Here is a 25,781-nt window from a genome sequence, read left to right on the forward strand (position 1 = left end):
TGTCTCTTCTGTTTTTGGTTATACTTGGAGCTTCTAATCTGAGCTATTGTTGTTTGATTATCATAGTGTATTAAAATAGAAGGCATTGGCTTCATCATCAAGGGAATTTCAGAAAGAAGACCCTTAAGCCAATCAGCTTCAGTTACTGTGGTATCCAAAGCACACAATTCTGTTAGAGTGTATACTAAAAGCCTAGCTTTTGGTATAAACATTTATCTAGAAATAAGAATCACATTGGTCAAATGTTTACATTTATGATAATTGTAGTTGTTCAATTAATTTATATTGTAGATAACATGGTGTGTGGTGTCACACACAGAGGATCATGTTATCAGTACCTTATAAATTATAAACAGTAGCTCACGACCATAATGGAAAGGAACAAACCATTGGAAGGTCGTAGTGTAATTAGGTATTAGTTTATATTAACTATATAATTACACTAGTACACTTAGAGTGTATTGAGTAGGACCATTAGAGGTCGTTTCTTTTATACTGACTTTATAAAGAAACAAAGACCTCAGTTATTATGGAAGTATGTGCTCTTAATCCTAATATAATAACAAGCACATATATTTGATATTTATTTCTTTAATTTATCAATGGGTGAGATTTAGTTCGATGAATCAATAAGCTCGATAAGTTGGGAAATGATATCACTTATAGTGTGTGTTGTTGATTATAGAAGGAAACTGTATCCTAGTGATCTAGGTTAAGAATGTCCCCAAGAGGAGCTCATAAGGATTGTCATGTTAAACCCTGCAGGTGGACTTAGTCCGACACGACGATGAAGTTGAGTGGTACTACTCTTGGAGCTAGATATTAATTAAGTGAATTGTCAGTAACTTACTTAATTAGTGGACATTTGTTATCTTAAACACAGGGAGACTAACACACTCATGATATGAAGGAGCCCAAAATGTAATTTGGGATTGGTGCGGTAGTTCAATAATAGTTCTCTAGTGGAATGAATTATTATTGATAAAATTAAGTTGTGTGTTGGACACGGGATGCTTAATTTTATCGGGAGACCAAAACTAATTCCTCCTCTCGGTCCCTATCGTAGCCTCTTAATTATAGAGTACTATACCCACCTATACCCACCTTCTTACCCATCCTATAGGGGCCGGCCAAGCTAGTTTGGAGACCAAGCTAGGGCCGGCCATGGGTATGTTCATGGGTGAATTCATGTGGTCGTCCCTATTAAAATAAAAAGGAATTTTAATTTTAAAATTTTTCTTATGTGGATAATATAATTTAAAAGAGAGTTTAAAAATTTAAATCTTTCCCTTTATAAGATTCTACAAAAGATTAAGAGAAGAGTTAAAATCTCTTTCCTTATTTGTAGATTAAAAGGTTGATTTTAATTTTGGTAAAAACTTTCCTTTTAATTATATTCATGATTTAAAAGAAAGTTTGAAAATTAAAAATTCTCTTTTATTAGTTTCTACAAAAGATTAAGAAAAGATTTAATATCTTTCCTTATTTGTAGATTGAAAGGAGATTTTAATTTTTAGAGATAACTTTCCTTTTTGGAAATTATCCACATGTTTTAAAGAAAGATTTTAATTTATAAAATTTCTTTTATTAACCAATCATGAAGGATTAAAATTATTGGAGAAATTTTTATAAATTTCTAGAAACAAATTAGGAAGTTTTAATTTTGTTTTAATTAAAACTCTCTTTGTTTTGGGGAGAAGAGTGGCAGCCATTATAATTTGAAAAGAAAATTATTTTAATTAAATAAATTTTCCTTTTCAATGGCAAAAAATTAAGGAAATTTTATTAAATTTTCCTTATTTGCCAAGACTAAGGATTATAAAGAGGGGTAGAGGAGGCTTCAAGGTGAACGACTCTATTCTATTTTTCTTCTCTTTTCTCCTTGGGTGTGGCGGCCCTTTCTTTCCTCTCCTCTCCTTTATGTGGCGAAACCTTCTCATGGTGGAGATATCTTTGGTGGCGGATCTAAGAAGGAGAGAAAGAAGCCTCTTTCTAGCATCCCTTGGAGCATGGTGGTGGTGGCCGAACCTCTTCATCCTAGGAGAAGTTTTGATGGCCGAAACTTGTAAGGAAGAAGAAGGTGCTTGGTGGTTCTCATCTCGGAAGATCGTTGCCCACACAACGTCCGAGGTTAGAAGAGGAATACGGTAGAAGATCAAGAGGTCTTTCTAAAAGGTATAACTAGTAATTTTTGTTTCCGCATCATACTAGTTATTTTTGGAAATAATACTAAATACAAGAGGCATACGATTCTAGAGTTTCGAATTTGTTTTCGATATAGTGTTCTTTTGTTTTTCTTTCCCTTGTGATTTGATTGTTCTTTTCGGTTAACCTAAAGTTATTTTAGGAAATTAAATATTAGCTTTCTATAAAAGGTTTTGCCTAGTCGGTGGTGGTTGCTCCCATATCCAAGAAGGTCATGTGCCTCGCCACGTCTGTACTGGGAACCAATTATGGAAATTAATATTTAATGGAATTAATAACTTAAGGTGACTTGGGTCGAACGTGTTAAGTTCCGCAGGAGATCCAAGTCAAAACCTAAAAGAACAAATAGATTAAGTTTTGGATCAAACGTGTTAAGTTCCGCAGGCGATCCAAAATTTAATTTAAAAGAACACATGGTAGCTAGGAAAAGGTTCAGACCTTTGTACAAAATTTTTGTACAGTGGAACCTCTAGGTTTTCCGAGTAGCAACCAACAAATTCTGCCTTAGATGTAGAATGAGTTATAATCGTCTGTTTAACAGACTTCCAAGCAACTGCACCGCCTCCAAGTGTAAAGACATAACCAGTAACGCCTTTACACTCAGCAGTGTCATCTATCCAACTAGCATTACTATATCCCTCCAGGACTGCAGGGAATCTCCCATACCACAAGCCCAAGGATATAGTGTCTCTTAGGTATCTGAGTACTCTGTCTAATGCATCCCAATGCGTTCTGTCCGGACAGCTGGTAAACCTGCTCAATTTCATTATAGCAAAAGAAATATCAGGTCTAGAACAATTTGCTAAATACATTAGACTCCATATTATTTGTGAGTATCTTAATTGAGACACTGCCACACCACTCTTATTCTTGTGGAGAGTTTTTGAAGGATCATAGGGTGTGACGACAGATTTAACTTGGCTATAGCCATATTTCTCTAATACTCTCTCAACATAGAGTGACTGAGAAATTGCTATTCCATCAATTGAATGAGTCAACTTCAACCCTAAAATCATGTAAGCACGACCCATATCCTTCATATCAAACTTACTACTTAAGAGGATCTTAGTTTCATTAATAATAGGAAGGTTAGAACAAAAAAGTAGAATATCATCTACATATAAATATAAGATAATACAATTATCACCTTTCATTTTAGCATACACACATTTATCAGAGTCATTCATTTCAAAGTCAAACGATAGCATAGCTCTATCAAATTTTTCGTGCCACTGCTTTGGGTCTTGCTTCAAACCATAAAGAGATTTGACTAACCTACAGACTTTATTCTCATTTCCAAAAACTACATATCCCTCAGGCTGATCCATATATATCTCTTATTCAAGATCTCCATTAAGGAATGTCGTTTTGACATCCATTTGATGGACCTCAAGATGATATATGAATGTCAATGCTATTAACACTCGGATTGTAGTAATTCTGGTAATAGGAGAATAATTGTCAAAATAGTCAATCCCTTCTTTTTGTTTGAATCCCTTAGCAACTAGGCGGACTTTGAATTTATCTACTGACCCATCAGGTTTTAGTTTTCTCTTAAACACTCATTTACATCCTATAGTGGTACACCCAGGAGGTAAATCTACCAACTCCCAAGTGACATTAGAGATAATAGAGTCCATTTCACTTTTAATGGCCTCTTTCCAGTGCTTAGCTTCAGGAGAAGCCATAACATCTCTATATGTCACAGGGTCACCTTCTATATTATAGGTGATAAAGTCCTGGCCTAAATCCATAGACACACGTTGCCTCTTGCTCCTTCTCAGTTCTGTATAATCACTAGATTCATCTAGTCTAGAGTGACTTGAGGAAGGTGTACCTACCACGGATAATGGGACCTCTATGACAGCAGACTTATCTCTAATAGGAATACCAGATATAGATTGAGGTGTTCTCGTCTTCATAGGAAATATATCTTCAAAAAATGTAGCATCGCGAAGTTCTACAATAGTATTTGCATCTATTCCAGAAATTTCAGATTTAATAATCAGAAACCTATATGCAATACTATTTTGAGCATAACCCAAGAAGATTGTTTGAGTGTATACTAAAAGTCTAACTTTTGTAAATATTTATTTAGAAATAAAAGAATCACATTAGTCAAATACATTTTATTTATTAAGTGTAGTTGTTCAATTAATTTATATTGTAGATAACATGGTGTGTGGTGTCACACATAGAAGATCATGTTATTAGTTCTTTATAAATTATAAACAGTTGCTCACGACTAAGATGGAAAGGAACAAACCATTGGAATAGTCGTAGTGTAATTAGGTATAAGTTTATCTTGACTAATAAATTACACTAGTACACTCTAAGTGTATTGAGTAGGACCATTTTAGGTAAGTTCTTTTTATACTGATTTAATAAAAGAACTAGACCTTAGTTATTATGGAAGTGTGTACTCTTAATCCTAATATAATAACAAGCACATATATTTAGTATTTATTTCTTTAACTTATCAAAGGGTGAGATTTAACTTGATAAATCAATAGGTCCGATAAGTTGAGAAATGATATTATTTATAGTGTGTGTTGTTGATTATAGAAGGAAACTGTGTCCTAGTAAATCTAGGTTGAGAATGTCCCCAAGAGGAGCCCATAAGGATTGTCATGTTAAACCCTGTAGGTAGGCATAGTCCGACATGATAATGAGGTTGAGTCGTACTACTCTTGGACTTAGGTATTAATTAAGTGAATTATCGGTAACTTACTTAATTAGTGGATATTCATTATCTTAAACACTGGGAGACTAATACACTCATGGTAAGAAGGAGCCCATAAATGTAATTTGGGATTGGTGCGGTAGTGCAACAATAACTCTCTAGTGGAATGAGTTATTGTTGATGAACTTGAGTTGTGTGTTCGGGGCGAACACGGGATACTCAAGCTCATCGGAAGGCCAAAACCAATTTCTCCTCTAGGTCCCTGTTGTAGCCTCATTAAAGCCTCAAGTCCATCCAAATATAAGCTCATCTTGATGTCCAAGAAGGAGGCCGATCCAATGCTTGGTGACCAAGCAAGGGCCGGCCACATCCTCCTCTATGGGGGTCGACACTTTTGTTTGGTGGCCAAGCAAGTAGGGGCCGACCATGATTAATTCAAATAGGAGGGGTGTTTTGAATTTTTAAAATCTTCTCTTTGTAGAAAACTACAAGTTTTAAAAAAGAGTTTTTAAAATGTAAAACTTTCTTTATTTGAATTAGGTCACATGGTTTAATAGAGAGTTTTAAAAGTTTTAAAACTTTCCTTTTTTAACCATCCTCATGGTTTTAGAAAAAAGGAAGAGAAGTTTTAAAATTAAATTAATTTTCTATTTTTGTAACCATGTTAAAAAAGAAAATTTTTAGAAGAGAAGTTTTAAATTTTAAAACATGGTTTTAATTTTTAAAAACTTTTCCTTTTTAACATCCACTTTAGGAAAGAGAGCTTGTAAAATTTTATAAGAGGATTTCTTCTTGTAAAATTTTATAAAAAAAATATTATTTCTTCCTTTTAATTGGCTGGCCACCCTTGCTTGGTGCCCAAGCAAGGGGCCGGCCAAATCATCATCCAATCAATCCATGATTGATGATTGATTCAATCAAGAGGAAAGATAAGGAAAAATAAAAAGGAAAAAGGAAAAATAAAAGGAAGATTTTAATTTTTGTAAAAAGTCTTTCCTTATTTGCCTTAGGCAAGTAATATAAAAGAAGGGAAGAGGAGACCTCATGACATAACAATTCTTATTCTCTTGGTGGAGACTCTTCTTGTGGCCGACCCTCTCCTCTCTTCCTTTCCCTTTGCTCTCTTGTTCCCTAAAGGTGGTGGTGGCCGAAACATAGAAAAGGAGAAGAAGGCTATTGGGTGGTGTTCATCTTGGAGGATCGTCGCCCACACGACGTCCAAGGTAAGACGAGGAATACGACAAAAGATCTCGAGGTCATTAGCATACAAAGAGAAGGTATAACTAGTAATTTTCTTCCACATCATGCTAATTATTTTTCTTTGTTAGAATTCCAAACACAAGAGGCAATAGATTCTAGTTTTTTGGATTTGTTATTCGAGTTTGTGTTTTTGTTTTTTTTTCGAATTTGTGATTCGATTGTTCTTTTTGATTAAACCTAGAGTTATATAAGGAAATTAAATATTAGTCTTCCTTAAAAGGCTTTGTCTAGGAAGTGGTGGTTGCTCCCATATCCAAGAAGGCCTAGTGTCTCGCCATGTTTAACTTGGAAGCCAATTTTGAAAATTAATATTTAATTAAATTTATAACATAGGTGGATTTGGATCAATAGTGTTAAGTTCCGCTTGCGATCCAAGTCTAAACCATTAAGAATAGATAAGTTAAATTTGGAATCAATAATGTTAAGTTCCGTTTGCGATTCCTAATTTAACTTCTAAAGAACACAATAGGTTATTTAGGAAAGGTTTGACACTTGTACAAGATTTTTGTACAGTGGAACCGGTACGATCTTCCTAGGAATAACGAACAAAGATACCATCTACGATTTTTGGACCAAGTTTTTTTTCTTCTGTGTTCAGGTACTAGTATCTTTGCAAGGCACCCCCACACTTTAAGGTATTTCAAACTTGTCCTTCGGCCTTTCCAAAGCTCATATGGGTTTTTATCCCTTGACTTCATGGGGACTCTATTTAACACATGACATGCAGTGTATATAGCCTCCCCCACATGAAGTTAGGTAACCCAGAACTGCCTAACATGGAATTAATCATATCTTTAAGGGTTCAATTTTTTCGTTCTGCTATACTGTTGGATTGAGGACTATATGGAGTAGTTACCTCGTGAATTATACCTGTATCTTGATAAAATTTTTGAAACAGGTTCGAGGTAAACTCTCCACCCCTATCAGACCTTAACCTCTTAATAGATTTATTTGTTTATTTCTCAGCTTCAGATTTAAAAATCATAAATTTATCTAAAGCTTCATCCTTAGTTTTCGGCAAATAAACATAACGAGAGTGATCATCAATGAAGGTAATGAAATACCTTTTATGGTCTCTCGTTATTACACCGTTAAACTCTCAACAATCAGTATGAATCAATCCTAAAATATCAGAATTTCTATCAACTAATTTGAAGGGTTTATGATGTTGTTTATATTGCACACAAAAACTTCACATTTTTTCTTATCATCTATAGCATGCTTAGGAATCATGTCTAAATTCATCATCCTTTTTACAGTATTAAAATTGACATGTCCTAATCTGTCATGCTATATATCATAAGACTCAATGTTATATGAACAACCAATATCAGTAGATTTATTTAAGGTAGCATTTTCTACATTGAGTTTAAATAAACCTTCATTAAGGTAACATTTTCCAATAAATGTTTCTAAATATAATATTACAACTTTATTACATTTAAAGTTCAACTCATAACTAGCACGGACTAATTTTGACCCGCTAATTAAATTCCGACGGACCGTTGGAACATGATGCACTTCATGCAGTGACAGGACTTTTCCAGAGGTGAACCTCAGGTCAACTTGTCCTATCCCAAACACCCCTAGCTGCAGAATGGTTCCCCATGGTCACGGAAGTGCCTTCAATTACCTGATAAGTAAGGAAGGCAGAACGATCAGCACAACAGTGCACATTAGCACTTGTATCAACTAACCATTCATTGGGTTGATGGATCAAGTTTAGTTCGGATTTGAAGGTGACAAACCTATTGCTGGTGTCGTCACTAGCAGTCACAACATTTGTTTGTGCCTGGGTGTTGGACGTATTGCTTTGGTTTTTCTTCTTGTCCTTTTGCTTAGGGCAGAATTTGGCATAATATCCAACTTGTCTACATACCCAGCATGGCTTGGTTCCATTTTTCGAGTTTTATTTTTTATCCAAAGATTTCCACAGCTCTTTAGCCGAAGACGTTGAGGTTCGCCTGTGAACGTGAGGCCCACGAGCTGGGGATTTAAATCCCCCCCGTGCGCGCGATAATCGCATGCGTCACGCCCAGTTTATGGATTTCCGGCTCGAACCCCCGAAACCACCTGATTGGGTTCGGCCCGTGCATGTGTGTAGGTCTCCTTAACTTTGCTAAGTAAGGATGGAAGGACTTCATATATAAGGTCTTCCAACCTTCTTAGCTTAGCAATGTAAAACTAAATGTATACACATATACATTACTAGAATAATAACAAAAACCAAAATAATTTGAATTAAAATACAGAACTCAATAAAAAAACGACACAAATGTGAAATTTCCCACACAACTATGAGAAAACGGCACAAATACGTGAAGAAGAGCCCCTCCCAGACTACGCCAATTAATAAAGATCAAGTTTCGTCTCTTTCACACGAAAATTACACAAACACACCGCACCTAGATCATTTGAGAAAGCAACAAACGTCAAATGAGAAGTTGAAGGGCGTACCTCGGCAATGCCAATGATGGCGAGCAAGATGAAATCAGAAGAAAAATAAGGAAATAAACAAGACGATGAAATCAGAAAAGGACCGATGTGAAGGCATTTGATACTTGTTGGTCACTTTCACGTTCCCTCTTCATCAAGTATTCGATATCCTTTTCGTCTATTTAGTCTTTTCCACTGTTTTAACTATTATAAAATAATAAACAAATCGAGCCAACTTTGTTTTTTCACAGATCATTTTTTAAATATTTTCTAAATTGGACCGAAATGAATTTTCATTTATCCCTAACTTTTTAATTGGCGTGGCAAGCGGCCCTGCTCCGAAGGCGGCCACGGGCGGCCCTGCACGGCCACCTCTCGCGGCTGCTAGTCCGGCCTTTTTTACCTTCCTGTCTGTTTTTTGAGAGATTTTTTTCCATCTTAAATTTCATTCCTTACCTTTCCTTTCCTTTTCTTCCTAATAAATTGAACCAAATGAATTAAAAAAAATAAAAATTTAATCATTTCATCAAAGAATTTACTTTTTTTTTTTAAAAAAAAATATTATTAAAATCTCATAAATTTATTCCTATTTTTATTTTAAATTTTGAAATTTTAATAAAAAATTTAAAAAGTTAATAAAAATTTAAAAATATTTAAAAATATTTTTTTTAATATTTAATTACAAGAAAATAAAGAAAAGTAAAATAAAATAAAACTTAGTTATTGATAATCTTAAAAATTTTAAATTTATGTCAAATTAATATTATCTACTTCAAATAATCTCTTTAATTTATTTATATAATTTTTTAAATTCTTTGCATTTTTTAAATCTTTGAATTTTGACCAAAAGTCATTAATGGTCCGAAATAGTCAAATTTTATTCTAAATTGATGGCCCTCTAAATTTATCCATATTTTTATTTTCAATTTTATAATCTAAATAAAAATATAAAGGAAAAGAAAAGAATTTTTTTTTAAAAATTTTATATCTTTTTAATAGCTAATTACAAGAGAGAAAAAAGAAAGTGAAAAAAAAATAAAAACTAAAAAACTAAATTTATATAAAAAAAATTTGGTGCTATTTTGATCAAAGCATCACTCACTACCTTGATATTTGATTTTGTGAAACATCACTACTTTGGTGGTGATTTTGTCAAAGCAACCTTAATTTGGTTATCCAAAGATGGAATATCAAAAGATTTAATCCAATATGTTTTTTTTTTTTTACTTTCATAGTCTCATCATACTTCAAAACACTTGATACATGACCCCTATCAACTTAAAAAAATATTTAAAAAATTTAATCTTCTTTACTTAAGCACAGTTTCATATCTAGATCTATATATCTCTAATTTACTTTAGGAAAAAACCAATAGTTTCTCCGATCTTGTTTATGTTAAAGTTTAAAATTTTCAAAAGTATCTAAGTATTTTAATCAAAATTAAATAAGTTAGTTTAAATCTAAACTTTATCTAATATGTTGCTTTTGCTCTATTAAATTTCTCAAAAACTCTTGGTTTATAACCTCTATCAATTAAATATATATACATATTTAAAAATTTAACTTTCTTTACTTTTGCAAGCTTCATATCACATTTCTAATTTTCCGTAGGACAACAATAATATTTTTCTTGCACTCTCAATCTTATGCGTGCTAAAGTTTTAAGATTTCAAAAAACATCTAAATCATCAATGAGTTTTGATGAAATCAAATAAATTTATTTTCAGTCCAAACCAAATTTAACAGGTTTCTTTTACTCAGTCTCACCACCATGCTCAAAAACCTTTGATTCATTACCCCTATCTTATATGCAAGTATGAGGTAGATAGATATAAGGGAATCTCATGATCATGGAGTTGCAAATCAAGATTTCTCCTATCCTAATATTTATTTATTTATTTATTTTTGACTAAATCAAATTGAAATTTTAATTAAAAATTAAACAATCATTTTGAAAGACACAATTTTACCCTATACTCGTTCGGTCAAATAACGCCACAAGTTCTATTAAGATAAGAAGTGGTTGCCCTCACAGTTCGAGTGTCCTGCAATGATAAAGTACTTAGAGTAATAAAAGAATTAGAATTCGAATTTTAAATGGAATAAATTTTAGAGAAATAGATTTCTAAATGTACATAAGATGTGTTTCGAATTTCTTTAATAGACAAACTAAAGGGGAAGGACATCTAGTAAAATATGAACACTTGAATTATAAAAAAAAAAAATGATTTTGTGATAATTATTAATTAATAAAGAGGAGAAGTTAAATATCTTAATTGGATAAAATAAATCATAAAAATGATAAAAAGTGACACTACTATGATTTTTACCCATAAATTAAATAAACTAAGTTATTTGAAGGGTTTCAAATAAATTGTGTGCCCACCGCAGTTAGTTTGATTTTGTCAATGGTATCAAAATCCCTAGGGTATTTAATAATTATCTAAACTTTGGGCTATATTTTGAAATTTTCTCTGCCCAAACTATATCATTCGTATTCGATTAATGGAAAATACAGCGAGCTCAGTCGCGTCGTCGTCGTCTTCCTCCTGTTCGCAAGCAAACAACTCGTTGCTCTTCCCTCTTACAGCCCTACTCTCCTCCCTCCACTGCTTGGCTTCCATATCAACAATTTCCGAACCCCTCGGCCGCCGTCCTCCACACCTCCCTTCTCGGAACAGAAAATCGAGTGGGATGCGGCACCCGCATCCCTTCCTACCTTCCGGGCAAACTTGCAAATCCAAAAACAAGAACATCCATATGAAACTTGATAAAAAAAACAAGCCCAAAGTGGAACAAACAAGGAGAAATATCTTGCAACCATTGATATATGAAGCTGGAAGCACAAAATGGAAGGAACAAGAGAAATATATTACAATCATTTCTGAATTATTCATAAAATAAAATGTTTCAAGATCACACCCACCCGATGTGCAAACACAAATCTAGAGATATAAATGGCTGCTGAATCTTGTAAGACCGCAGGCAGAATCTTCACACCTCATAAAAGAATCCATCCTTTAAAGTTGGAGCCTACTCGACTTCATCGATGGATTGACTGCATCAAGTCATAGACAACATTAGTTTGATGGAACAATAATCTAAAGTTCATTAAGGGTCCAAATTAGATCTTTATACTAAATAGTTTTTTTTTCCCAGCTTCTATCGTATATATTGAAACAGCAAAAATGATTAGTAGAATGTTTTAAGTAAATTAAACAATATCTTACATGATGTCAAAGCGTGACTTGATCGTATCGTCTTCCCATTTCAATGTTGTGAACCAGTCGACATCGTTGAGTCTTACAACATGTACCTTCTTCAGCTTCTGTGCGCTCTCACGTCCAATGGGCAGTCCTGCTAGCTTCGAACAGTCACCAAGGTGGATGTACTCCAGTGATGGCCAATCCAAAGTTTTTGCTGGTTCTCCTTTGAAGAAACAACATAGCACAGGCAATTTGATGAATAGCAGTCGGTTGAGCATGGGGAAAGCCCCCTTCTCCAAATCACAACCTTCTTCTTCAGCAATGATTGTCTCCATGGAGTCGTTATTTTTGATCTCCAATCTTTCGAGGCTTTGAAGCTCATTCGCAATGCTTGGTAAAAAAACATGTTTAAGGCATGGGCATCCCATTATCTTTAGATGCTTTAGTTTCTTAAAAGTGTCAGATGGTAGTAATCGTGAATGAGTTGCATCCAATGTCGGCGAGAACAGATACGATAACTTTTCACAATTAACAACTTCAAAAGTAGTGAGGTTATGCAAGCTTCCAGGAGGAACAACTCCAGTGCAGAAGCTTATTACATCTGATATCTGAGATAGTCGAATTGTTTGCAGTTTCGGAAAGAAAACAGAATCATGTCCAAGCTCTTCGAAATTTAGCAGTATACCTGGCCCGGGACATCCTTCAAGAAGAAGCTCTACTAGACTTGAATGCACTCTCTGAAGCAAGTCTCGCGGTAAAATGTCAACTAAGTTTCTGCACCTTTTTAATACCAGTGTTCTTAGTTTTCTAAGTGAAAGATCAGGAAGATGGCCATGGCAAATCTGTTCCAGCTTCTCCATGTTCAAAATGTTTACCTTCACGAGCTCGCCAAATGCATTTGATGGAGTGCCATTTGTTGACCGAAGAAGACATTGGATTTGATGATTGTTCGTAAGGGTCAAAGACTTCAGATTGGCAAAGCAAGACATGTTCTCTAAGGGAGTCAGATCTGTTAAATTACATTGGCAACTATCGAGCATTAAATCTTCAGTTCCCCTGAGAAAAGGCATGCCCCAAATGATCACCGACTGACTCGCTTGCTTTATAAATAGTTTTCTCTGGTATGCAGAAGCCATTGTAAACCAATCTAATTCATTGTAAATAATGAAGTGGCATAAGTTTTTGAAAGCATTGCTAGGAATAACTTTTAGAGAAAAATCTTGAGCATCCTTGACATACAACTCAACTCTAACCAAGCGTTTCAAAGATGCAATTTCAACGAAAAGTGCTTCAGTCACATTGTAGCCTCTCAAGTAAAGTTCTTCGAGTTGAGTTAACTTTGGTATCAAATTTCTGGGTATCTGCAGCAATGTGCAATTCGACAAGTCCAAAAGCTTTAGCTTAACCAAACCATCTACGGTTTCCGGTAATGCACTAATACCTTTGCATTGCTGCAAGGAAAGTATTATGAGCGTCTTTAGTTCCCCCACAACATTTATATCATTCAGCCGTTTACATCTGTCTAAACGGAGAGTCCCTAGACATTTTAAGCATGTCAATGAGGAAGGTAAAGAAGTAATCTCCGTACTACTAAAATCGAGAACATTTAGTGTGACCATGTTTTCAAAGAAATTGATTGGCACACTAGTAATTGGGTTCATATTCAGCAACAACAGAACTAATTTGGAGCAATTTGGTTTTTCGGGAATTTCTTGCAAGAAATTATTCGAGAGCGAAATTCTCTTGCATTCTGCTAAGTTCTCGTACTTCGGCCAATCTATAAGGCCAAGTCCAGCTTTAACAAGAAAATGGTTGTTGTCCTTGAAGCCAATATATACAGCTACATCTCGCACCACATCATGAAGCTTCACACACCCGGCTTTCTTACTATCAAGCACTAAACATGAAAGTTTCAATTTCTGGAGCAAAAAATGCACTCTGCCACGTACATCCTCTAAAGTGGAGAGATTACTCAATAAATTCTCTCCCACTGCATATCGAGTTACTTCATCCTCACTGATGTTATAGTCCTCACGGAATAAACAACAGTAGAGAAACAACTGTTTTAGTTCGGCAGTCTTCAGGTTTTGATAACTGAGTTCTAGTGGTTTGAACAATTTTTCCTCGACCTCTTCCATGTTTAAAGGAACAGATTGCTTGAGTTGGGACAAGGCATCTTCCCAAGCACTTGCATCCTCGTACGATCTTAATGCCCTTCCCACTACAACAATGGCCAGCGGCAAACCACAACATTCTTGTGCTACCTTTCTTGCAATCGGTTCTATGCCATCAGACTCAGCAACTTGTCCTGCCCTCATTCTGAAAAGTTGCCATGAATCTTCTTTAGACAAGGTGGCAACTTCAACTGAGACATCAGCTTCCATTACATTGCATGTTTCAGCTTTGCGTGAGGTAAGTATCACTTTACAACCCTTGTGTTCTCGGTATGGAATCCCGACTTCCTTAACTAACTCCAGCCGTGCCCAAACATCATCCAACATTATCAAAACTTTCTTCACCTGCTTCAACCTAGTGGCCAACATCTTATTTGAGGATTCACGCATGCCCAATGCATCAGCAATGTCGCGTTGGATCTGAGCTATGTTTGGATTCTGTGACACAACCACATCCATTACCATATCAAATGTTTCTGCTTCTTTCATCTTTCTGCTTATTTCTTCTATTAATGTAGTCTTGCCTACACCACCCATGCCATATATTCCAATCAGATTCACTTTATCGTCATTCAGTGCATCGATAACCTTTTGCATTGCCTCTTTGGTGGCACCAAAGCTCACAAAGTCTATGTTCGATGGGTGATTAACAGCTGATGGATCAAGAATATGAGAAAAAGATTGGAATTTGCTTTGATCCAGTAGTTTCAATGTTTTATCCTTTTTCCTTGTAGCTTCCCTTCCAACCTTATAACGAAATATTAAACTGGGGATGCAGTATTTCTCATTCTCTACTATCCTGTCGAAGTTGTTCTCGATATTATTAAACTTCTCCTCCAGTTCAATCACCTTGTTTAGCCATAAGTTGACTTCATCACTGATAACTTCATTGTTCCTTTTAGATATCTCCACTTTTCGTTGCGTGTCATCCGTGATGGCCTTTAAAAGATCAAACTGTTCTTTGAATTTCTCAAATTTCTTTTTGTAATATATAAAATAACATGCATGTTTCTTTGATTTTTTCCATAAGTACTTCACAATTGCATTCCCAGTTCCTGATCCCATTCCTCCACAAAAGGTATTGAGGCAAGGAGAAACCATGATCTGCGCAGGAAGTAATTTACAGGGTCTATTTGCTAGTTCAGAAATCAAATAAAAAGAAGAAGCACTTGCTGAGAAAAACCAAATCGATCATCAAACTAAGCAAAATTAAAAACCGAAACTGCTTTAACAAAAGAATCCTTTAGGTTTCATTCTGTTCTTGATGGTTCCAATTGCAAATGTGAAATTTCTATCCTGGCTATGAGAAAACGAAGCAAACACATGAAGAAAAGCCGCTCTCGGGTTCTGATTGTACCAGTTAACAAAGATCAAGTTTCATGCATATGTAGTATAAAAATTTCCCAATCATGACGCAAGAGAAGAAGATATATATACATCATAGTTTCATGTTATCGCAGATAGATCACTTGAGAAAGCAACAAACATCAAAAGAGAAGTCGAAGAGCGTACCTCGGCAATGTCAACGATGACGAGCAAAATGAAACCAGAAGAAGAAAAAAAAAATTGAAAATGAACAAAAATGATGAGACCAAAGGACCGATACAAAGCCGTATGATACTAGCCGGCCACTTTCATTAATTATTTTTTTCTTACTATTAAAATAACACCTTATCATATTTGTCTTTCTGAAAATATTTTTATCACGGTATATTATAACAACAATAATAATAATCATCAAAATTACTCTAATATTGTCCCTGAGGCTCAGTACGATAGTAAACAGCAGAAATATATACCCAAATAACGAGCATTTGCTTCTCGCATATCAAATACCAATGGTGCTCAAATTACTTGCATTGTGATATTGGATTATCTATTAGTAAGGATATTGAGAAGGTGAAATATATGTATTTATATTGAGATGAGATGATCATATCGTTACCTCTCATTCGTCTCTCTTTCAACCCCTATTCCTATACTTCATACACTTTTTAGACTTTGTCCATCAAGTACATAATAATAATAACAACAACCGCATCTTATCTAAATAAGTTGTCTAAATCTTTCTATATCATTAAGTTATATCTCCTATAATATCATCATTTATATTTAAATAATTTTTATCTTATTTTATTATTATTACCCAAGTTTTTTTTTATTTTTCTTTTCCTAATTTGATATGCATTATCATAGTTTCATATCCCCTAATTGGAGCACTTATTTAAACGTGTCTCCTAGAGTTTTTCCCAATAAATGTAATATTAGCTTTCACTCTAATATTTTCATTTATCATCTTATCCATCTTTATAGGTATGCACATCGACCTTAATATTATTATTTTTACAATTCTCATCTTTTACTTATGTGTTTGAGTTATAGTCCAACATTAACTTCATATAATATAATAGGTAGTTATAGTCCAACATTAGCTTCATAAAATATAATAGGTAAGAGCATCCACACCAACTTCCCTATCCAAAATGCATAATTTAGGGTAAAAAAATTACTTTATTAAATTTGGATATCCACTTTTCAATACATCATATATCAACTTCCCTATTTCTTCTCTCTCCTCTATAATGTTTAGGGAATGGAATCCATTCCCTAAATTTAGAGAAGTACTATTCATAAATGCATAATTTAGGGAATGGATAAGGTAACTGATGCAAAGATTTTTTAGCTAACTTATCCAAAATTTAAGGTAAAACTTTTGAATAGGGTATCTGATGTAAATGCTCTAAAACTGTTGTTTTGTAAAACTTTCATCTAAGTCTTAAAAATATTTTACTATCACAAAAAAATATTTAATACTCTCCTCCATTTGGACTACTCTACTTATATTCTATGTGAGTCTTTTCTCTCAATTCTTTTATCTTTTTATAAAATTAATTCTAAATACTTAAATTTCTCTTATAAATAATTCATTATCTCCCATGTTAATAATTATTTCATTACATTCAATATTACTAAACTTATTTTTATATATTTTTTCTTTGAACCTATAACTAAAACATTCAATTCTAATTTTAAGTCAATATTCAAGTTTAGTATTATTTCTAGCTTTGCTAACCTTTCACATACATTTTTAGCTATAATTAAAAAAATATCTTTTTAATTTTTTCCATAACTATTTTTATAAAAAAAAACAAATTTCTACACTATTCTAACATTTAAATTTATTAAAAAAAATTAAGTAGCAAGTCAAATTATTATTGCCATCTCACTTTCGTTGAAATTTAATATGAACAGAGTGATTTTAGATTAGAGTAGATACTTTTTAAAATATTTTTTCAGATTCACTTTTAACAATAATAAAAATAAAAGTTGTCCTTTTAATTTTTTCCATAACTATTTTTATAAAAAAAACAAATTTCTACACTATTCGAACATATAATTCATTAACATTTGTAAGTAGCGAGTCAAATTATTGTTGCCATCTCACTTTCATTGAAATTTAATATGAAAGTGATTGATTCTGCAAGGACTAATATGCAAGTAGGGGCGGAGTTGGGATATTAATTTAGTATAGGCGTGATTACTCATGCTATTTGACAAGGCAACATCATATTTGACAAGGCAACATCATGATAGTCTCACGAGCGACTATTTACATGAGTATATCTAACTGTTATATGACTAATATCACAAGCCTAACCCATGATGTTTGAGCAAGTCCTGAGCTTGAGGTTATCTATGGTAGTTTCTAACTTGTCTTCCAGTTTTTAAATTTTTTTTGTTTCATTTTATAATGTGAGCTATGGAGCTATCGTTTTAGTTTTTTTTTTTTCAAATATTTTTTTGGCTTTCCCTTCACAACGTGTAATGTTGTAATGTTGCTCAGTGTGAACAATTTGTAATGGGAGTTTGGCTTTCCTTCACAACGTGTAATGTTGTGTTATGTGGTCCAGTGTGGGTAATTGCTCACACTGGGCCTACATTGGCTCCGTCCCTGTATACAAGTATGAGTCTTTTCCTTTTCCTTTTCCTTTTCTTTTTCTTTTTCTTTTTGACAATATCAGTTTGAAATTTTAATTAGAATTAAATAATCATTTTGAATGATTATGGTCAAATACCCACAGTTAGATTCATATAATTGATTCTATTAAGTAATATAAAAATTTATCTTCTTATATATGATCATAGGGTCGACTGTATAAATTATTGAAGTGACATATTCCACCTTTTACTATAATATTAAGCAATAAAAAGACTTGTTTACTATTATTGTATGGTTCTTAGTCAAATGACCTGGTACAAGTTGTACTAAACATAAAGTAGTAATTATGTGATAAAAATGAGAAATTAAATATCTTAATTAGATAAAATAAATTATAAAAAAGTGACACTATTATGATATTTTATCCATAAATTGAGTGAATTAAGTTATTTCTAATTGATTGGTTCAACAATAAATATATTTATTTTCTACGATTCACTTCGTTAATATGGACCTAATCTCACACTGTCACACACTTGTTGAATTTGGGATGAGTAAACGGGCAAAAATGTGTTAATTTTAAGAGGATGGCGATGCCAAAAGAAGATAAAGTAGGGATTATAGTAAAGACATTAATGATGAAGATGATGGCGAATACAAGGATGTTAATACAACAACTACGACTATAGATAAGATGATCCATTGTTTACAATTCATCATGAAGAGGTATACTATAGGGTAGATGCTAGATGCAACTTTGATGGGCAACGAGGCCTTATACACTCAATGACCCAAATCGATTTGTTAACAAGCTTTTCACTAGTTCTTCAATATTTTTTTAATAATATTAAAATCCGAAAGAAAATTTGAAAAAGTATAAAATTTTAATGCGCACTTGATCTAGCTAGGTTTCATATATGAAAAATCATTGATTATCTACAACAAAATGATAATTAGATTGAACATTAACTTACTAAATACATCTTACGCATCCATACATGTGTCCCACAACTCCTTTAAATTTTTCACAAAGGGTTTCAAATATACATTTATATCATTTTATGGTTGCTTTGGGCATGAAATCAATGTCAGCATAAGATTTTTTTTTTCCCACCATGTACATCAATGAAGGAAGGTTGTAATTGACCAAACTAATCAGGCAACCACTATATCCAGAACTAAGGCCATCAAAAGGATTGAATCCATCTATTGCAAGACCAAATCGAAGATTTTTAGAATATCATACAAAAGCTAACTACTTATGATTTATTGTATCACAAGCTACTGAATCAATCAGATGACATACCAAATGATCTTGACATATGTGATAAGAGTGTGCAATCAAGTCTTTCATCTTTTCTTTTAATTTAAACATCTTTTTCAATCATGCTATCATGGTAAAATACTGTAGTACCTTTTCAGAACTCCATTACAAACTTTGGTAGGGATTTTGTCCACCTTCCATCTTGAGAAATCACACTTTGGACATGCGTCCAAATCTTTAAATTCCTTTCTAAATAGACAACAATCGTTTGAACAAGCAAGTCTTCTCATATCCTAAATCAAATAGTTTCGACAATTTTACATTGAGCAAACAATTTACGAAAGTGTTTTTTTTAGAAGCGTACAACCTAAGATCTTAAGGAGCTCATTAAAACTATTGTTAGTATGACCATTAGTAGATTTGTAATTGTATAATGTGATGACTGGGGACAATTTTGTATAAGTTGTACAACCAAGAAAGAGAGGAGTTTCTATATCTTCTAATAAATCATCAAAATCATAATCTCTTGCCTAAGATATAGTGTGTCCAACCTTTTCTTCTGGCACAAAGACATCTTTATATAAGTGATATGCTTCTCTACTTTCATCCTTCTCGTCCTAAACTCCTCTTGAACTACCTTCACTTTAAAATTTTGAGGCACAACTTTCACCATGGAAGACGCAAATAGTGTAAGAAAAATCAATCCCCTTAATAATTAAGTGCTAGTACACTTGGTCAAATTTCAAATACTTCTTATTTTTACAATGCTCGCAAGGACAAAAGATTACTTTACGTGTGTTAGCATAGTTTCTAGCTTGTGCAAGAAATTTTTTCACCCCTTCTCCATACTCGAGTATAAACTTTGAAGGAAAACACATATTGAAGGATCAGTAAGGGCGAGGGCGAGAGGAAGGGGGGGGATCTTGTCCTTTTAAAACTATCTTTTCTTTTGTTAATACTGTTGGGATATGTCCGATGAAGTGTATGCTAAAATATATTTCGTAAACATACACAGCGGAAGTCTAATGTAAATAAATCTAATTTATTACAATACACATACCACAACATATAAGATATAATCACACAGATAAGATCATAAAATAAAAATGAAAACGAATAACCATTATTTTAGGTATACCTTATGGATGACCTGTAACGAGAAGGCATTAATCGTAGCGACATTGTCAAACCTCGCCTCTATTTGTATCCACGCCGAGCTCCTCAAGATAACTCCATAAGTACAAGCCTCTTCTTCAAAAGTTATTATCCACGAGCGAAAAAGATGGATTAAGAGGAAGAAGAAGCAAATAAGGAAGAGCTCCTTCCTTGCTTGGTGGCTCACGACAACAAGGGGAAGGGTTTCCCGTGTTGGCGGTGGCAAAGAGAGAGGGGAGAGGAGAGAAGAGAGAAAAGTTGGCTTAACGTTTCCAAAACCCTATCAAGCCAACTAATGAATTCTCCTGTTAATTCTCTTTAAACCACATTAATATATAGCCCTCATTAATGAGTTGGATTAGAAAGTCCAAATCTAACATATTATCCTTTAACTAAAAATTAGGTTATTAATCCCTTGATTTAGTTCACAACTAAACTAAGTTGATTCATGACTCATGCAATTTAGTTCAACTCTCACATAAAATATGTGGCCCATCCGCGCTTTCACTTTAACAAATATTTCCACAAACATTTATCTCTTGATTTAAGAATCCTATCTACAGTGAGTCGTACCGTTCCTTTCACTTGTCTTATACCCACTCGGTTCAGGAAATGGTCTATGTGTCAGTCCCCACTAGGTTGACTATGTCACACCTAGCCCAAGAAGGGATGCAAATGAGCTGAGTCGAGCTCGAGCTTGGGTCAGCTCGAGCTCAAGCTCGAGAAAATTAAAGAGGCTCGGCTTGAGCTCGAGCGAGTTTCTAAATTTAATCTCGAGCTTGGCTCATCTATTTAATCATGGGCGAGCTCGGCTCAAAAATAGTGAATTTAAATGTAAAAATAAGTGCACACAAGTTAGGATTCGAACCTTCAACCTCTAACAACCTTATGAAACACTCTAGCCACAAACACCTCCTCAACTTATTAATTAACTTTAAAGTAGTAATTATTTTAAATATTAAAATATTAAATTATCCGAGCTCGAACAGGCTTAACGAGCCTTTGAGCCAGTATTAAATGGGCTCGAGATTGGCTTGAATATTAAACGAGCCGGCTCGAGCTCGAGTCGAGCTTTGACCGAGCCGCTCGTGGGCGGCTTGACTCATTTACACCCTTAAGCCCAAATAATACTTCCTCATTCTACAGATTCAAATTACTCGTACATGTGTCTAAGAGTCTCGTACTCTTAACATGTGATGCTTTAGCCAAAGACTTTGAGTAATAATTCTAACGAGTGGTCATAGGGTATACATCTCCTTCAATGAGCGGTGAATCCTCTGTGGGCTATCCAAACACTTTCGGGCACTTCAACTTATACCCAATCATCCCGGGTCCATACTGTTTGTTAGTCCTAGGAAAACGTACCGGTTCTACTGTACAAAATTTTTTGTACAAGTGTCGAACATTTCCTTAAATAACCTATTGTGTTTTTTAGAAGTTAAATTAGGAATCGCAGACGGAACTTAACATCATTGATTCCAAATTTAACTTATCTGTTCTTAATGGTTTAGATTTGAATCGCAAACGGAACTTAACACTATTGATTCAAATCCACCTATGTTATTAATTCCATTAAATATTAATTTCCAAAATTAACTTCCAGGACTGCATGGCGAGGCACATGACCTTCTTGGATATGGGAGCAACCACCACCGCCTAGATAAAGCCTTTTAAGGAAAGCTAATATTTAATTTCCTTAAATAACTCTAGGTTAACCAAAAAGAACAATTGAATCACAAATTTGAAAAAGAAGAAAACACAAACTCGAAAAATAAATTCGATAAACTAGATCTAATTGTCTCTTGTATTTAGAATTCTTACAAAGAAAATAACTAGTATGATGCGGAAGAAAACTACTAGTTATACCTTCTCTTTGTAAGCTAATGACCTCAAGATCTTCTGCCGTATTCCTCGCCTCGCCTTGGATGTCGTGTGGGCGACGATCCTCCAAGATGAACACCACACAAAAGCTTCTTCCTCTTCTTCCAAAAATCCGGCCACCACCACCACCAAGGAGAAAAGAGCAAAAGGGAAAAGAGAAGGGAGAGGGAGGGTCGACCACTTGAGGTTCTCCAAGCAAGAGAATAAGAATTGTGTCTCATGAAGCCTCCTCACCCCTTCTTTTATATTAGTTGCTCAAGACAAATAAGGGAAGAATTTTTACAAAAATTAAAATCTTCCTCTAGCTTTTCCTTTTCCCTTTTAATTTTCCTTTTCTTTCCTCTTGATTGAATCAATCACCAAATCAATTAGATGATGATATTTTTTATAATTGGCCGGCCCCTTACTTGGGCTCCAAGCAAGGTGGTCGGCCACCACATCAAGAATAAGGAAATATATTTTTTAAAAAAAAAATTACAAGAAGAAATCTTCTTATAAAATTTACAAGCTCTCTTTCCTAAAGTAGGAGTTAAAAAAGGAAAGTTCTAAAAATTAAAACCATGTTTTAAAATTTAAAACTTCTCTTATAAAATTTTCTTTTTTAACAAGATGATAGAAAATTTAAATTTTAAAACTTATCTTCCTTTTTTTCTTAAACCATGAGGATGGTTAAAAAAGGAAAGTTTTAAAAACTTTTAAATTCTCTTTTAAAACATGTGGCCTAATTCAAATAAGAAAAGTTTTTAAATTTAAAATCTCTCTTTTAAAACTTGTAGTTTTCTTCAAAGAGAAGATTTTAAAAATTCAAAACACCCCTCCTATTTGAATTAATCTTGGCCGACCCCTATAAAGAGGATGTGGTCGGCCCTTGCTTGGTCACCAAGCATTGGGTCGGCCCCCTTCTTGGACACCAAGATGGACCTTTCTTTGGATGGACTTGAGGCTTTAACGAGGCTACGATAGGGACCTAGAGGAGAAATTGGTTTTGGCCTTCCGATGAGCTTGAGTATCCCGTGCTCGCCCCGAACACACAACTCAAGTTCATCGATAATAACTTATTCAACTAGAGAGTTATTATCGCACTACCGCACCAATCCCAAATTACATTATGGGCTCTTACTTATCATGAGTGTGTTAGTCTCCCTGTGTTTAAGATAACAAATGTCCACTAATTAAGTAAGTTACTGGCAACTCACTTAATTAATATCCAGCTCTAAGAGTAGTACCACTCAACTTCATTGTCATGTCGGACTAAGTCCACCTGCAGGGTTTAACATGGCAATCCTTATGAGCTCCTCTTGGGGACATTTTCAACCTAGATAACTAGGACACAGATTCCTTCTATAATCAACAACACACACTATAAGTAATATCATTTCTCAACTTATCGATCATATTGATTTATCGAGCTAAACCTCATCCTTTGATAAGCCAAAGAAATAAATATTAAATATATGTGCTTGTTATTATATTAGGATTAAGAGCATACACTTCCATAATAACTAAGATTTAGTTCTTTTATTAAGTCAGTACAAAAAAAACTTACCTAAATGGTTCTACTCAATACACTTAGAGTATATTAGTGTAATTTATTAATCAAGATAAACTAATACTTAATTACACTACGACTATTCCGATGGTTTGTTCCTTTCCATCTTAGTCGTGAGCAACTGTTTATAATTTATAAAGAACCGTCAACATGATCTTCTGTGTGTGACACGACACACCATGTTGTCTACTATATAAATTAATTGAACAATTACATTTAACAAATAAGTGTAGATATTGACCAATGTGATTTTTTATTTCAAAATTAAATGTTTACAAAAGCTAGACTTTTAGTATACACTCCAACAATCTCCCACTTATACTAAAAGACTAAACTGCCATATCTGTTGCCATACATCTAACTCTCATCCCCTCCACATGCCGATTAAAAGCTTTCGCCGGAAGGGCCTTAGTGAAAGGATCTGCCAGGTTATCTGCTGATGCAATCTTGGCGATGACAACTTCTCCTCGCTTGACGATGTCTCGTATCAGGTGGTACTTGCGCTCTATATGTTTACTTGTCTTATGGGCTCGTGGTTCCTTCGAGTTTGCAACTGCACCGCTATTATCACAATAAATTGTGATGATGTTGGGTAAACCAGGAATCACATCTAAGTCCATTAGAAAGTTCCTGAGCCATACAACTTCTTTTGCTGCCTCAGAGGCTGCAACATACTCAGCTTCCATGGTTGAGTCCGAGACGCATTTTTGCTTAACACTCCTCCATGCAATGGCTCCACCTCCTAGAGTAAACACATAGCCTAACGTAGACTTACTATTGTCCCTATCTGATTGGAAGTCCGAATCCGTGTAACCCACAGGGAGCAAATCGTCTGCTTGGTAGACTAGCATATAATCTCTAGTCCTTCTCAGGTACTTCAATATATGCTTTACAGCAGTCCAATGTCCTTGTCCAGGGTTACTCTGATATCTGCTAACCATGCTCACGGCAAAACAGATATCAGGTCTCGTACACAACATTGCATACATAAGGCTTCCTACAGCCGAAACATAAGGAATTGCCTTCATGTCCTCTATTTCCTTTGATGTCTTCGGAGATATCTCTTTAGATAAGGTTACTCCATGCCTAAAAGGTAAAAAACTTTTTTTGGAGTTTTGCATGCTAAAACGAGCAAGGATTGTATCTATATATAAAGCTTGGGATAGACACAATATTCTTTTCTTGCGATCCCTTATAACTTTAATCCCAAGAATGTGTGCACATTCTCTTAAGTCCTTCATATCAAATTGTTTGGACAACCATACCCTTACGTCCGATAATACCTTGACATTGTTGTCAATTAACAAAATATCATCTACGTATAGTACAAGAAATACCACCACATTTTCGTTGCACTTCTTGTATACACAAGACTCATCCGGACACTGAATAAATCCATATGATTGGATTACTTCATTAAACTGGATGTTCCAAGATCTTGAAGCTTGCTTCAGTCCATAAATGGACTGATTGAGCTTGCACACTAGATGCTCTTTGCCTTTTTCAATAAATCCCTCTGATTGCTTCATATGGATGTTTTCTTCAAGAACTCCATTAAGGAATGTTGTCTTGACATCCATTTGTCAAATCTCATAATCCATATGAGCAGCAATGGATAAGAGTATCATGATATAGACTTAAGCATGGCTATTGGCGAAAAAGTCTCCTCATAGTCGATTCCCTCTTTCTGAGTATACTTTTTCGCAACAAGCCTTGCTTTGAAGGTTTCTACCTTTCCATCTGTCCCTCTTTTCCTTTTGTAGATCCATTTGCATCCAATGGCTTTTACACCATCAGGTGGTTCTACAAGCTCCCAGACCTTATTAGAATACATAGATTCTATTTCGGAATTCATTGTCTTTTGCCAAGATACTACATCTATATCTTGGAGTGCTTCGTCATATGTTCCGGGATCAGGTTCATGTTTACCTGGGATCAAGTCCGAAGACTCTCCCAAAAACATGAATCTCTCAGGTTGCCTCACAACCCTCCCACTACAACGAGGCACTGTCTCTGGCTGTGTATCAT

The 25,781-nt window shown here is 34.4% G+C and overlaps 1 protein-coding gene across 1 annotated transcript; it reads right to left on the minus strand.

Moving 5' to 3' along the window:
- Nucleotides 1-11,407: 11,407 nt before the first annotated feature.
- LOC122017353 (probable disease resistance protein At4g27220) lies at nucleotides 11,408-15,543 on the minus strand. Its single transcript, XM_042574943.1, has 3 exons — nucleotides 15,477-15,543; nucleotides 11,815-15,068; nucleotides 11,408-11,642 (listed from the first exon to the last, which is right to left on the minus strand). The coding sequence occupies exons 2-3, from the start codon at nucleotides 15,063-15,065 to the stop codon at nucleotides 11,618-11,620; spliced, it is 3,276 nt and encodes a 1,091-aa protein (XP_042430877.1). The 5' UTR covers nucleotides 15,066-15,068; nucleotides 15,477-15,543; the 3' UTR covers nucleotides 11,408-11,617.
- Between the last annotated feature and the right edge of the window lie 10,238 nt (nucleotides 15,544-25,781).

This window comes from Zingiber officinale, chromosome 8B (assembly GCF_018446385.1).
Source record: "Zingiber officinale cultivar Zhangliang chromosome 8B, Zo_v1.1, whole genome shotgun sequence".
Taxonomy (NCBI): Eukaryota; Viridiplantae; Streptophyta; class Magnoliopsida; order Zingiberales; family Zingiberaceae; genus Zingiber; species Zingiber officinale.

Excerpts from the sequence above, each read along its gene's own strand:
- LOC122017353 (XM_042574943.1), bottom strand. The coding sequence starts at position 15,065 with ATGGTTTCTCCTTGCCTCAATACCTTTTGTGGAGGAATGGGATCAGGA. Across the intron at positions 11,643-11,814 it reads AAGTCACGCTTTGACATCAT|TCAATCCATCGATGAAGTCG; the intron begins GTAAGATATTGT and ends GACTTGATGCAG.